Here is a 12,344-nt window from a genome sequence, read left to right on the forward strand (position 1 = left end):
GAATGGGGCCATACTAATTGTTATATTAATTGCAACAGGACTGGGTCTGAGTGGAGGGCACACATTGGGTCTTACATGCTGCCTCCCAGAGATCCTAACAGGAATGAAAGAGCTGTTGGCAGAGCTGAAACTGAAGCTTGCAATAGAACTGGAACAACCAATAGGAGAACCATCAGAGTAAATACTATGAGAAACACTAGGAGAGACTCTAGCAGAGATACTAGCACCAGCACCAGCGCCAGCAGGGCCCGCGTGGTCAGGGGCGGGGGGTCTAAAAGAGTCTGGGCCAGATCGCTGAGTGGGGACCTGCTGGGAAAAATGTCAATTCGAGCAAAAGGCAATAAAATCAATAAAATTCATGGTCAGCCTCCTTGTTCCCTTCCTGTTTGGATGCAGCCCATCAGATTTAAAAAGATCATGTCTGGACCAGAAAGAGTCAAAATGGTTAACAAAACCAAGACCAGTAGCAGAGGAAAAGTTTTGCATCCACAGGTGTAGGTTGAAGAGCCGGCTGAAACGTTCAGAGCTGCCGTATAGGGTGGGAGTTGGTCCAGACAGGACACAGCGCCTCCCCAGGCTCTCGATTGTGAAGGACAGGGACTCCAGCTCCGCGTGCAGCTTTGATGATTGCCTAGACATTACGTCATTTGTGCCAGTATGAGCTATAACTGTGTTGATGGAAGGATGAAGGTCAAGGAGTGCAGGAATAAGTTCAATAAAATTGGTTGTTTTACCACCTGAAAGACAGTAGGTGATAGCGCCCGGGAGTTGGACAAATCTGACAATTGAGTCCCCAATTATTAAGACTTACGGTTTTTCAGTTCCCAGGTTATCATTGTAAACTGCTAGTTTCGGGTTGAGAAACTTGGAGGACCCTGATGAGATAGGAGAGCACGGGGGGGCGTGGCAGGTGGCTACCTTTCCTTACCTGTCTAAAGTTTGTGTGGGAGGAAATGCAACAGGTGGTCTGGATGAGGCGGAAGGGTGCTCATCCGCGGCTAGCGACGGAGAGGGGGACGCAAGCACTGCAGGAGCATGCCATGCAGACCGCAGGGGTGAAAGACGCCGTCCTTTGCGGCCCGGAGATGCCGATGGAGAGGATGCTGAACTCGAGGGTGAGGAGATACTGGATGGCGCGGAGCGCTTTCGGGTTTGGGCTGCGCTGCGTGCTGGAGGGGGAGAGACTGGAGATCCACACAGCGGCGTTGCCATAGTTTCCATTCAGGAAACGACTCACAAACCAAGCCAGAGGAACCTGGAGAGATGAAAGTTCAGAGGTCAAAGTGTGCTCATGTGCGTTTGGGATGAGGGAAAGAGATGCAACATTCAAATGCATCTTACCTGAGCCATCATTCCCATAAAGGCCCACAGTCGGACCATCTTCAGAGGAACACTCACCAGGTACTGGAGGAAAAAGTGTTTATCAAAATCTGTTGGTAATATCTAAATATAAGAAGGTAAAAGCTGCACGCTCCTCCAATAACATTTTTAGCTTCAAGAATTAAAGTTTAGGCACATCTCGCCGTACTTGGATATACTCACCACCAGTCTTTGTAGAACTCTCTGTCTCCGAACTGCAGCAGCTCTGCCACAAAGTTCATAGAAGAGTGGAAAAACCAATAGAAGAATAATAACCATATCAGATGGTTAGGGACCTGGGAGAGGAGAGGAGAGGAGAGGAGAGGAGAGGAGAGGAGAGGAGAGGAGAGGAGAGGAGAGGAGAGGAGAGGAGAGGAGAGGAGAGGAGTCTGGGTTGGTAGGGTTACACTATGGTTGCCATGTTGCCAACTCTTTTTCAATACACATGTGAGACAGTCATCACAACTGTTTCAATATGCAAAAGCAAATGGTAGAGGAGGTGTATAATGTTATGATAGGACTCAATTATGTGTCCAGTGTAGGGTGGAAATCCCAAAGTTTTTTTGGAAATCTTGCACAATTTCAATGTGAATATAAAAATGGTACCTTTCATTAGTGACTTTATTTTGGGGTGAAAATACACTTTAAAAAAAATTTGGCTATTAACTGATTTCCATTCATTCTTTTCAAATGAGTAAACTCATTTAAAAACATTTTCAACTCAACTAAATTGTTACCTTGATTATTTCCCTTAATTTTTTTATAAATTCCTGGTAATTACCATGGAATGGAAATGACCTTAAATATTCCAGTGTAACTACAGTATATCTATATACTCACAGCTAACTTTAGGAGGCGCTCCACCATCCTAGAAAAGTCCATTTCCTGTGAGAGACATGAACAATGAGATTCCGTCATTATCAAAGTCTGATCTTAACAAAAAACAATTATAGTATATGGGCAGAGGTTGTTGGTAAGGCTCTGAGGAAGCAGATACATTACATGCAAGGTAAAATAAATAAAGTGTGTGTGTTTGTGTGTGTGTATGCACCTGAAATGGTTTCATTGAGTTCTGTATGGTGGGAACCATCCACTGGAAGACACAAATGAAAACTGGGTTAGCTTGCAATAGGAAACAATTTTCATGATCCGATCCTCTCTGCTGAACCTTGTGTGTGCAGAGTACATCATGAAAGCTCGTCTGTGTGATTTAAATCATGTAAATGTTCAACATACCTGCTGTATCAATCCTACCAACAGCTGCATGAAGAAAAGCTACAAGAAAGAGCAAAAAGTGTTAACATGCATGTCTGTTTCTGGTTCATTTCCACCCATCTCAGTTTACATTACCAAAAACATATACATTGTGTGTGTGTGTGTGTGTGTGTGTGTGTGTGTGTGTGCGTGCGTGCGTGCGTGCGTGCGTGTGTGTGTGTGTGTTCCCTCTCACCATTTCAAAAAGTCTTCTCATCAGGAACCTTTTGCGTATTCGAGAGGACCGCAGGAAGTTGAGCTGGTAGCAGAGAGTTGGGGCAAAGACAAAGTAGTACATGTCTACAGACACAAAGAAACAATACATTCATTTATTATTAAAACGCTTCATTTGGAAACTCTGGTATTTATCTCCGTGCGGGCACCATGGTTACCATGATTGTGCCACAGATGGACCTGAAAAACACATAAAAAAGGAGATGTTAATTAATCAGTACTTTAAGTCTCACAAGCTCATTTCATTCACTGCCATACCCATGTTGGCATGTTGGCATGACAACAGTCAAACAAATGCCATTATAATTATTGCTCGATTACTCTGTATTAGAGTGAGGAGATAAAGTCATCATGTGTCATTTGAGATTAAAAATAGATTGAAACCATACACCACTGTGATCTGTCAGTGTGTGTGTTAGCCAAAAGCTTCATGTCATGCTTTCTTGTCACCACTACATGGTAGTATAAGAAGCGTTTGTGTCGTGTTTGTGTCTTCACCTGGAACAAGTAGGTGACCACAGCTGCAATGAACCAAACTGTGGCGCTGACACACTCGGCTGTCCCTGTGGTCCTGCATTGATGCAGCGTACTGGACGCATGGACGACAGCGAGGTACCGATCTATACAGATACTGAGAGGGGAGGCAGGCAAAGGGAGAGGCACGAAACCTTTTTCGCTGTGCATGCTGGGACTTATTTTAAGTGTTGAATGAAGTGATGAAGCACCCACCTGGTCAGAAACAGTATACTACAGTACATGTTGACAAAGTAGCTGAGTTAGAACAAAAGCATATCACAACATTTCCAGATTTTTTTAAAGGAAATTGTTTTTACATGCACCTTTTTCAGGTCCTCATAGAAGCTCCCAACCTTATTTCAGTTTTGGGCCCCAGCACAGGCGGTAGATTGTATGCGGTTGGACCTGGAGAATGAGCGACAGGTGAAGTTTATATTCTTTGTGACAAAAAACGTAATCCGCAGCTTATATTGACACCAAATGCAACATATTACCTGGTGTTTGGCTTTGTTTAAAGTCTTTGCTTCTCCCAGGTAGAGTGAAAGCAGGAGCAGAGCGGTAGGTCATCTTTTCTGAACGCTCTGGGCTGTACTGGCCTGAAACACCAAGGAAAGTCATACAAAGACACAGGTAACAGGTAAACTCAAATGGCAATTGTTAATGTGTAAGAGATTTTCTGACCTGGTCCAGGGACCTGGAACTGTCTTAGCTCCTTGACACGGCTGTGGAGCGAAAACGCTGGAGTGCCGTCTCGGCCCTCTCGTGTGATGTTGGAGGGGATGAGGTATTTTGGCCCAGGCGAGCAGTCAGAACTGGTCTGATTGTGCCGTATCCCGAAGCTGAACATTGGTGCTTTGAATTTAGTTGAGTCGTGTTTAGAATTACCTTTATGGAGGATACAAGGACAGGAAATGTAAATTATAGTAATATTATAGTAATAATAATAATAATAATGGTGGTTAAAAAAAAGGCTTAATGGTCATTTTGGCTGTACCTGTGAGTCCAGGCAGGCCTTACTTGGGCCCCGGGCTACCATAGAGGGCAGCTATAGGCCCTCTTGGCTTGTGGGGCCTCCAGTTCCCAAGCCAAGGTCCACTGCTTGTCATTATCCTGAGAGAATCAAGAAAGACACACACACAGAGAGAGAAATGGATTGTGGACAAAAGGCACTTGATAAACTGGCTTTTTAGTTATAAGGTGCCTCTTTCAGTCACTGGTGCTCCTGGAGGAGAGGGTCTTTATTAAAATATTGGGCTGGCACATGACAGAACATAAACGCTTTCCTGCAAACTTGCCTTCTCAGGGTGTCTTGACACACATATCCTTGAAATTGCAAATGTAGCATCATTAGAAAAGCTAACAGGGCTGTCTGGTGCTTGAGGTATTTTTCTGTACTCTGTAAATATTCTTTTAGATTCTAGGCTGAAAATACCTGGGACTCTTTACAACAAACTCTTAATTATGTGAAAACTGGATTTTGCTGTTTGAAATGTTATTAGGCTGCTGTTAAAGCCTGAAGGTAGAAGACTTTCACCAACTTCTCCTGATGGGTGAGGTCACCAGGAACAGCAATGTCGCCAGCCAGTCATTTTGAATGATAATAAGAGCCTGTGTAGTGAAGCACTTCTAAGTTTAAGAATGTTTTGGTGAAACTGAATAAACTTTGGGTGGAAAATACCCCCAATGTCCTCCCTTTATAACTGAGCAAAAAACAAAACAATAAGTGCAGACAAACTCATGAAATCAGTGACTGCTCTCACTTTAGTTCAGTTATAAGTAAAGAAACTGTCTCAAAATAAACAGATTAAATGATTGTACCTTGTTAAAGTTGACAATAAGGGGGAAATAAAAGAGGAGCATTGATGACTAGATGAGTTCTGTGAACAGCACGTTACGTCATAGAAAAGCAACCAACCACTGTCCTGTAACTGTAAACTGTAGAGCACGTGCGTGTCAACCACCACACAGTGTACAGAAGGAGACGATGGCAGGTTTCAGCTCAGGGTAACACTGCAGGAGCTGACTGACTCCAGAGGGGGGCAGTGATGAGCTGAACCTCAGAGCAACAGAAGGAACCTTCTGTGTTTGGCAGTGGTACTCTACGGAACCATTTTACTCAAACACCATGATGGCTGCTCTGGTGAAAACACATGTTGAGACGTCTGGTGAGTTTTTCTTTACAGTTTATTCGTGTTAAACAAAGACTGAAGTGTTTGACGCAGATGTTAATCTCACAGATAGAGCTAGCTTACACTTTGTAGCTGACGTTAGCTAACGCTGCTGTATGTGCTGTGTGCTCCAGAGCTACCATGGCACTGGTCTTGTTCCTGTTAGCAACTGCTTAATGTAGCCTAACTTAACCTGCTGTGAACGGTCATATATTGGGCACAACAAAAAACGATGCTTTGTAGGGTATCGCGCTAGCTAATAAACGCTATCTGTTCCAGGAGGGAGAACATTAATGTGTTAGCTCCAGCTAACGTACAGGACGACAGTAAACTGAAGCGGTGTTAGTCTTCCTCATTCCTCTTCATCAAACAGAATCATTAGAAAACAACAAGCAAGTCTGTACTAATCCCACCTGCTACAGGTTTGGGCGGATCGTTGCAACATGGAAATTAACCAGAAGTATTTAAATAGTGCAGTCGGTATTCCTTTAAACCGTAAACTGTGTGTGTGTGTGTGTGTGTGAGTGTGTGAGTGAGAGAGAGAGAGAGAGAGAGAGAGAGAGAGAGAGAGAGAGAGAGAATGTGTGTGTGTGTGTGTGTGTGTGTGAAAGAGAGAGAGAGAAACCTTTCAAAAAAAGTTTCAGATTAAAAAAAATCCTCTGAACGTTTGAGCTTTAATGGTCCTGCACCGTCCAGCACTGGATTTCATATCTTCACTAATTAGACTAATGACCATCAGTCACAGTTCAGAGGAGACGCCCCTGTGTGGACTTTGTCTCTGTCTCTAACCAGACCACCCAAACAGGCTTAAACCCACTGCCTGACCCAAGGAAGTATTGGTATGTCACTGAATCATGCTTTAGTGTCAAACTATGGTGACAGGAGGTTAACATCCAATTTTATTGTTTTTTTATCACCACCTTGTTCATCCCTCCATTTAGTTTGGGAGAGGCTTTGTTTTCACAGTGCAGTTACAGTGATATCTTCCTTTTTCTGGAGGCATTTCTTCATCAGAAGTCATACGATGTAGATATGTTGGATATGTTTTAGTGTGTTTCTCCATCATCTCCCATAGACTTCAATACAGCTGTCACCACAGTCTGGACCCCAAGCCCAAAAGCAAGGTTCAGTGATATAAAGACCCTTCCTTCTTTTTTAAGGTTCCTTGTTCTGAACCAGGTAACAAAGACGAGAAAAAACATAGAAGCAATTTACAGCAACTGGTGACATTTGTAAGAGCTGATGAAAAAACACCAGACATAATTGTGTGTGTGTGTGTGTGTGTGTGTGTGTGTGTGTGTGCGTGTGTGTGTGTGCGCGTACGTGCGTGTGTTAAATATGTTTATTTCTCTGTGTGACTCAGGGGCCAATGAAGAGCCTCAGTTTGAGGATAGCGATGACCAAAGTGATTCTGTTGGAGGGAGCAACGATGAAAGGTCAGATGATGAAGCAAGCGATGGAGGAGATGTCGAAGATGCCGATGGAGGCAGCGATGGGGAGGATGCAGATGATAAAGATGGAGGAAAGAATGAAGGAGATGATGGTACTGCCAATGCTGGATGGGCAGAGGCCATGGCAAAAATCCTGGGGAAGAAAGCCTCTGAGAGCAACAGCGGCATCCTGGTGAAGAACAAAGAGCTGGACAAGATAAAGGAAAAAGAACGACAGGAGCAGCTGGAGAGAAAGAAACAGGTAATCACTACGGTGAAGGACTCAGTGATGCACACTATGACACTTCTCTCATGTTCTTTTTTTATGGGTCTTCAACATATGTGATTATAGTCAGTTAAATTTGGGGGTGTCATGCATCACATCCACAGCTGCAACCCAAAATCAATCAAACGATGCCAATATCACGTTGTCTGAAAGTACCTGTGCATGGTAGTGAGCTCAGAGATAACATCCTGAAATATGACAAAAAAGAAGCAAATGAAGGAATAATTGTTCCCTTGTGTTTGTGATAATTAACATGAAACGCACAAGGGGGAAAAAAAAACAGAAAGACAAGCTCGTCCACTGACAATATGAACACAGTTAATTGCCGATCATTAGAGTATTTTCCTGCGTTTTAAAAACCTGCATATACATGCAAATTTTTATGTAAAAGTTACTATCTAGCTATTCTAGCTAGCCAATAGGTCCATTTAATGTGTTACATTCTGATTTTACAGTATTAACCCGGGCTGGACTGTATGGCCTTAATGATATTACCATATTTTTAGGCCATATCGTGATATATGATATGTACCTCGATATTTTGAAATCACCTCAAAAGCACTTCATATTTTCTTAGAACAGTCTAAATTCTAAACAGTAAGTTTAGAAGATGACATCACTTTACTGTAATGCAGCCTTTAAAACCAGGGAAAGGAAACATGACATATAACCATATAGAAAATGTAAGACTGATGATATATATCGTACATATTGCCCTGCCTTAGTATATACAGATCGCACTTTTATCTAACGAACAATAACATTATTCCTGCACATGTTGTCAGGTGTTGCTTAGCCTTAGTCTATAGTTTACTGTGCACACACTGTTAGCTCACGGGTCAGAACTTTGTCATAATTTAAAACTAGTTTCAGCAGCACCCAGTTTCTGCAGGTGCTGATGGAGAGTTCTTCTTAGATAGTTAACATTTCTTAGTGATATTCTTTACTTTTGAAAAGTCACCTGACTACATAACTAACTACTGGAAATAGATAAGGCTGGTGCAAACAGAGAGCGGAGCGACTTGCTTCTGTTGGCTGCTCTGAAGTTCTCAGCTCTGAGGCCGATTTGAACAGATCAGTATCAGGTACGGGATTAATATGATGCTGTAATATGTTTTTTCCTCAATGTGCTGGTGGCGTTGCAGTATGTCTCTACAGTGCAAACATGCCATCGCATATGTGAGTAAAGATGTGTGTGAATGTGGAAAAATGTGTCTAGGTACACTGATATACTCAGATCCGACACAGTCTTCCCCTCATTAGGAATTAGCAGCGAACAAAACATTTCAGTTTGTAGCGTCTCGTTTTAAGCCATCAGTTAGCTTCACTTTTACCAGTCAAAACGCCAAACGCCACAGGAACCAGATCATATCAGCTGTCACTACTTACTGTGAATTCTGTTAATAACTTGATTTCAGGCCAAAATGAAACTTGTCTGATGTCGGGTTAAAGTCCTCTGCAGCCAGTGCCTACCACAGATCATCTGTGAAGGAAGAAGCTCCATTCTGTAACACCACTGTACAATCAGATTGAGTTGAGTGTTTCAATAGTTTTAAACAGATGTGTTCCCTATCATATTGTTCACAATAGTACTGGTTAAATTTTTTGGGAAACCAGTATCGAACAAATATCAAATCCAAGTACAAAAATGTGTTCCAGCATTACTGTCAGGCAGGAATCAGATGGGTCCAGAGATGTAAGAGTATTTGTATAGGGGGTGAAAGGATGCCACTGGCAGACAAACTTCTCAGGAAAGTTTCACCTGTTCTAAAGACAGGAAGGACATTAAATCAATTCACCAAGATGTGGTGGAAGGTGAATTTGGGCTTTTCCACTGTAACAGAATATACGTCTATGGGCAGTGAGTGAAGCAGAAGCAACAATGTGAAGCAGACTGGTGTAAGGGATACCCAGAAGATGGCGATCTAGGGGCTGGGTTCTTGTGTAATATTAAGGGCTTTGCTGGAGATGTTAAAGAAATAAGACCAGAACTCTGCCAGTTTGAGACAAGAAAAAAAATGAAACATGAGTATGACAAGCCAGATTTATCACATGTATCACCAGTACCTGGAAACAACCTGCTCAGCCTAGCTTTTGTAAAATGAATCCTATGCAGGACCTTAAACTGAATTAAACTCAAACGTGCACATGGAGATGCAGAATCGACCTTGATTAGTGCCTTTTCCCAGCAATCATCTGTGAAATTAAGCTGGAGCTACCCTAAACCTCCACAAGAGAAGCCACGCTCAAAAACCAAATGAGTTCCCCACAAAGTGAAAGGTCATACAATATTGGGTCGCCACTGAAAACATTTTGACAGATAATGTAATAATGTAAAAAAGTATGCTTTTCTTTCTGAATGGTGTCTCCTTTTTGAAGTGAACTGCTATATTTAGCTGCTTTAATAAAATAATTCATTAATGAATAAACCAGCGTTGTTTCATGTGAAGTACATGAACTAAAACCTAACCTAACTAATCGTTTTAAATATACTTCAACCACAGTATATAATATATAAAATTGAATTGGGAAACAAAGAATGCATACTGTTTTAATTCCTCTTCAATAGAATGCAGTTCAAATACTATTGGTTTCATAGTGAGGGTTCGGACAAACTAAACTAAATATCATGTTGGTAAGGACTGTCAGGCAGCCAGGAGCTAAGTTTAGGGGAGACATCTCACTCTTTAGAACGTGACTGTAAAGATGCATTCTTGCGTACTGTACCGGAAATTGGAACCGATTGATTGAATGTGTATTGATACTTGGTAGTGCCGACATAATTCAGTCTGTACCCTCAAAAGTACCAAGTTGTCACCCAACCTTACGTATGAGTGGCTATGTATGCTTATGTCAGGTGTCATGTCAGCATATGTAAGTGGTATGAATGTATATGTATACTGGCTCCAAAGGAAGTGTTATGATAGTTGTTTTATTGGATTGTGGTAGTTTTCATGAGCCGGTGTGATGCTGGAAATGTGTGGTGTAGATAGTGAAAGGGCAACAGTACCTGTGGACTCCGGTGCTGCTCAGAAGATTTTCTGACCTGGAATTCTGGATCCAAAAATGCCGGTCTCATGAAAGTGGTAGTTCATCACCCACTCAATAAGATCAGGTTGTTGTCGCTGCATGGTTGACCTCATGGTCATTCTTTCATTTTAAATCTAAAGTATATAACATTCTTAAAGAATGCAGCCTTAATATGCATATTCATTGGTGCAAAATTTGAGAAGCTGAAAGAAGCCAAAGGAAGAAGAGCTGGGGAACAATTTGGGATTCAACACATAAAAATCTTGTGCAAATTGCATAGAAGAATGCTGGAGGAATAGATGCAGGCAGAGGTTTGCAGGATGTTGAACAGCATGAACATTTTGGGGAGCTGAAAGTGAAGATATATCTGTACTCATGTCCAACAGGTTGACAAGAAGCGAGCGTGGGAGATGATGTGCAGGGAGAAACCTGACAAGGTGAAGGACCGTGAGACTGAAAGAACTCTACAAAGAGTTGCTACCAGGTGTGTATACCTTTTTTTTCTTTCTACGAGGCTTTGTTTAGCATTCTCAGTTACATGTGCTGATTCAAGTGTGTCATTTCTGCCCAGGGGGGTGGTGCAGCTGTTCAACGCAGTGAAGAAACATCAGAAAACAATCGATGCCAAGGTGAAGGAAGTTGGTGGCTCAGAGAGGAAGAAGGCCAAGTTTCTTTCATCTGTCTCTAAGAAAGACTTCATTGATGTGCTGAGAAGGACAGAGGGAGGCAGCGAAGTCACCATCAAGACTGAGAAGGTCACTGTAAGTTCAATGAGGTCTTGTTGTCACTGCTTCATGACAACACTTCTAGAAAACTAGTAGAAGAATTGTTTCTACTCCTTTCGCTAATATTCTACTCATGGGCACGGAGAGCTTGACTTTTTTCATGAAATAAAATGACTGATAAGTTATAATTTGGGCCCAAACGGGGTTAATCTCTTCAGGACTCTGTAACAAACTGAGTGCTCACATGGTGGCACTGTTGCTTCATGGAAGCATTGATGAGAGGCGCAGAGCTGGAAGCACTGACTGAACCTGTAGCACTGAGGGACAGAAAGTGAGTGTTTGCTGTAGTGTAACGTGTGTGTGTGCGTGTGTGTGTGTGTGTGCAGGCTGCAGCAGCAGAGGAGAAGCCTGCCTGGAGCGTCCTCAGAGATGACTTCATGATGGGAGGCACCATGAAGGACTGGGACAAAGACAGTGACACGGAGGAGCCTGATGCACAGGGGCAGGTGGAGGAAAGTGATTCAGACTGACACCATCCAGACAGGCTGAAGAGACTGTGTACGTCCAGCTGCGAGGCCTTCATGGACAGTCTGGGAAACAGGAACCCTGACCTGCAGAGAACAGCTTGAGCCTCAGGAACATTCTTCCTATGTCTGGAAATGAACACATGTAGCAGTTACCTTGCTCTTGATCAGTTTGTGGGCTGAACAAAAAGGAGGTTGGAGAAAATCTGAAAATTGTCCTTTATTGATTGTAAACACAAGGAAACAGCTTTATAAGCATCTCACATTCTGATATTTGTTGCTTAATATATTGTACAGAGAAGAGAAAGGTGAGGGACTGTAAAACATAGTGTAGTCGATAAAGACATGAAAAACTGGACCATTGGAAACAGATTGTGACCGAGATGGAGCCTGGAGGAGCTGCAGGTGATCAGCTTCTGTCCTCCTTCAGGGATTCTGCTTCAGTTTGCTCCATTTTTTTCCTACAAACTATTTTATTGATGAAAGAGCTGTCATGATGTAGACTCTGTACATAGGAATGTTTTATACAGTGCTGGTTGAATAAACAGCCAGTGCATGTGTCACCTTCAATGCTCTGTGTTCTTTCTGTAGACTGATGTCATTGTTAGAATATCACATCTGGATTAGTACAGACCAGCAGGTCATTGGTTTTAGGCCCTGACATCTGTCATTTACTAATTCCTCTTAAAAAGATAGGGGTATTTTATGACAGCTTGACTTTATTCTGCTGTTTTGTTTGCAGGTCAGGGTTTAAATAATGTTTGCCAAAAATAAAGATCCCAGAGTTTAACAGTAAACAGCAGTCTTCAGTGATTCAA

At 42.4% G+C, this 12,344-nt stretch overlaps 1 protein-coding gene and 2 pseudogenes across 2 annotated transcripts; 1 reads left to right on the forward strand and 2 right to left on the reverse strand.

Annotated features, from left to right (window-relative positions):
• Positions 1–988: 988 nt before the first annotated feature.
• On the reverse strand, positions 989–3,531 carry LOC141012906 (diacylglycerol O-acyltransferase 1-like; annotated as a pseudogene).
• Positions 3,532–3,691: 160 nt separating this feature from the next.
• LOC141012907 (ciliary microtubule associated protein 1B-like) lies at positions 3,692–4,469 on the reverse strand (annotated as a pseudogene).
• A 1,002-nt stretch (positions 4,470–5,471) lies between these two features.
• On the forward strand, positions 5,472–12,096 carry rrp15 (ribosomal RNA processing 15 homolog). 2 transcript variants are annotated; one of them, XM_073486682.1, is made up of 5 exons: positions 5,472–5,528; positions 6,895–7,223; positions 10,664–10,761; positions 10,849–11,038; positions 11,389–12,096. In XM_073486682.1, the coding sequence occupies exons 1-5, from the start codon at positions 5,489–5,491 to the stop codon at positions 11,530–11,532; spliced, it is 801 nt and encodes a 266-aa protein (XP_073342783.1). In that variant the 5' UTR covers positions 5,472–5,488; the 3' UTR covers positions 11,533–12,096. The 2 variants fall into 2 exon arrangements, with proteins under 2 accessions (XP_073342783.1, XP_073342784.1); XM_073486683.1 differs by having other exon boundaries at positions 10,849–11,032.
• Positions 12,097–12,344: the final 248 nt, after the last annotated feature.

This window comes from Pagrus major, chromosome 18 (genome assembly GCF_040436345.1).
Source record: "Pagrus major chromosome 18, Pma_NU_1.0".
In the NCBI taxonomy this organism is placed as follows: domain Eukaryota; kingdom Metazoa; phylum Chordata; class Actinopteri; order Spariformes; family Sparidae; genus Pagrus; species Pagrus major.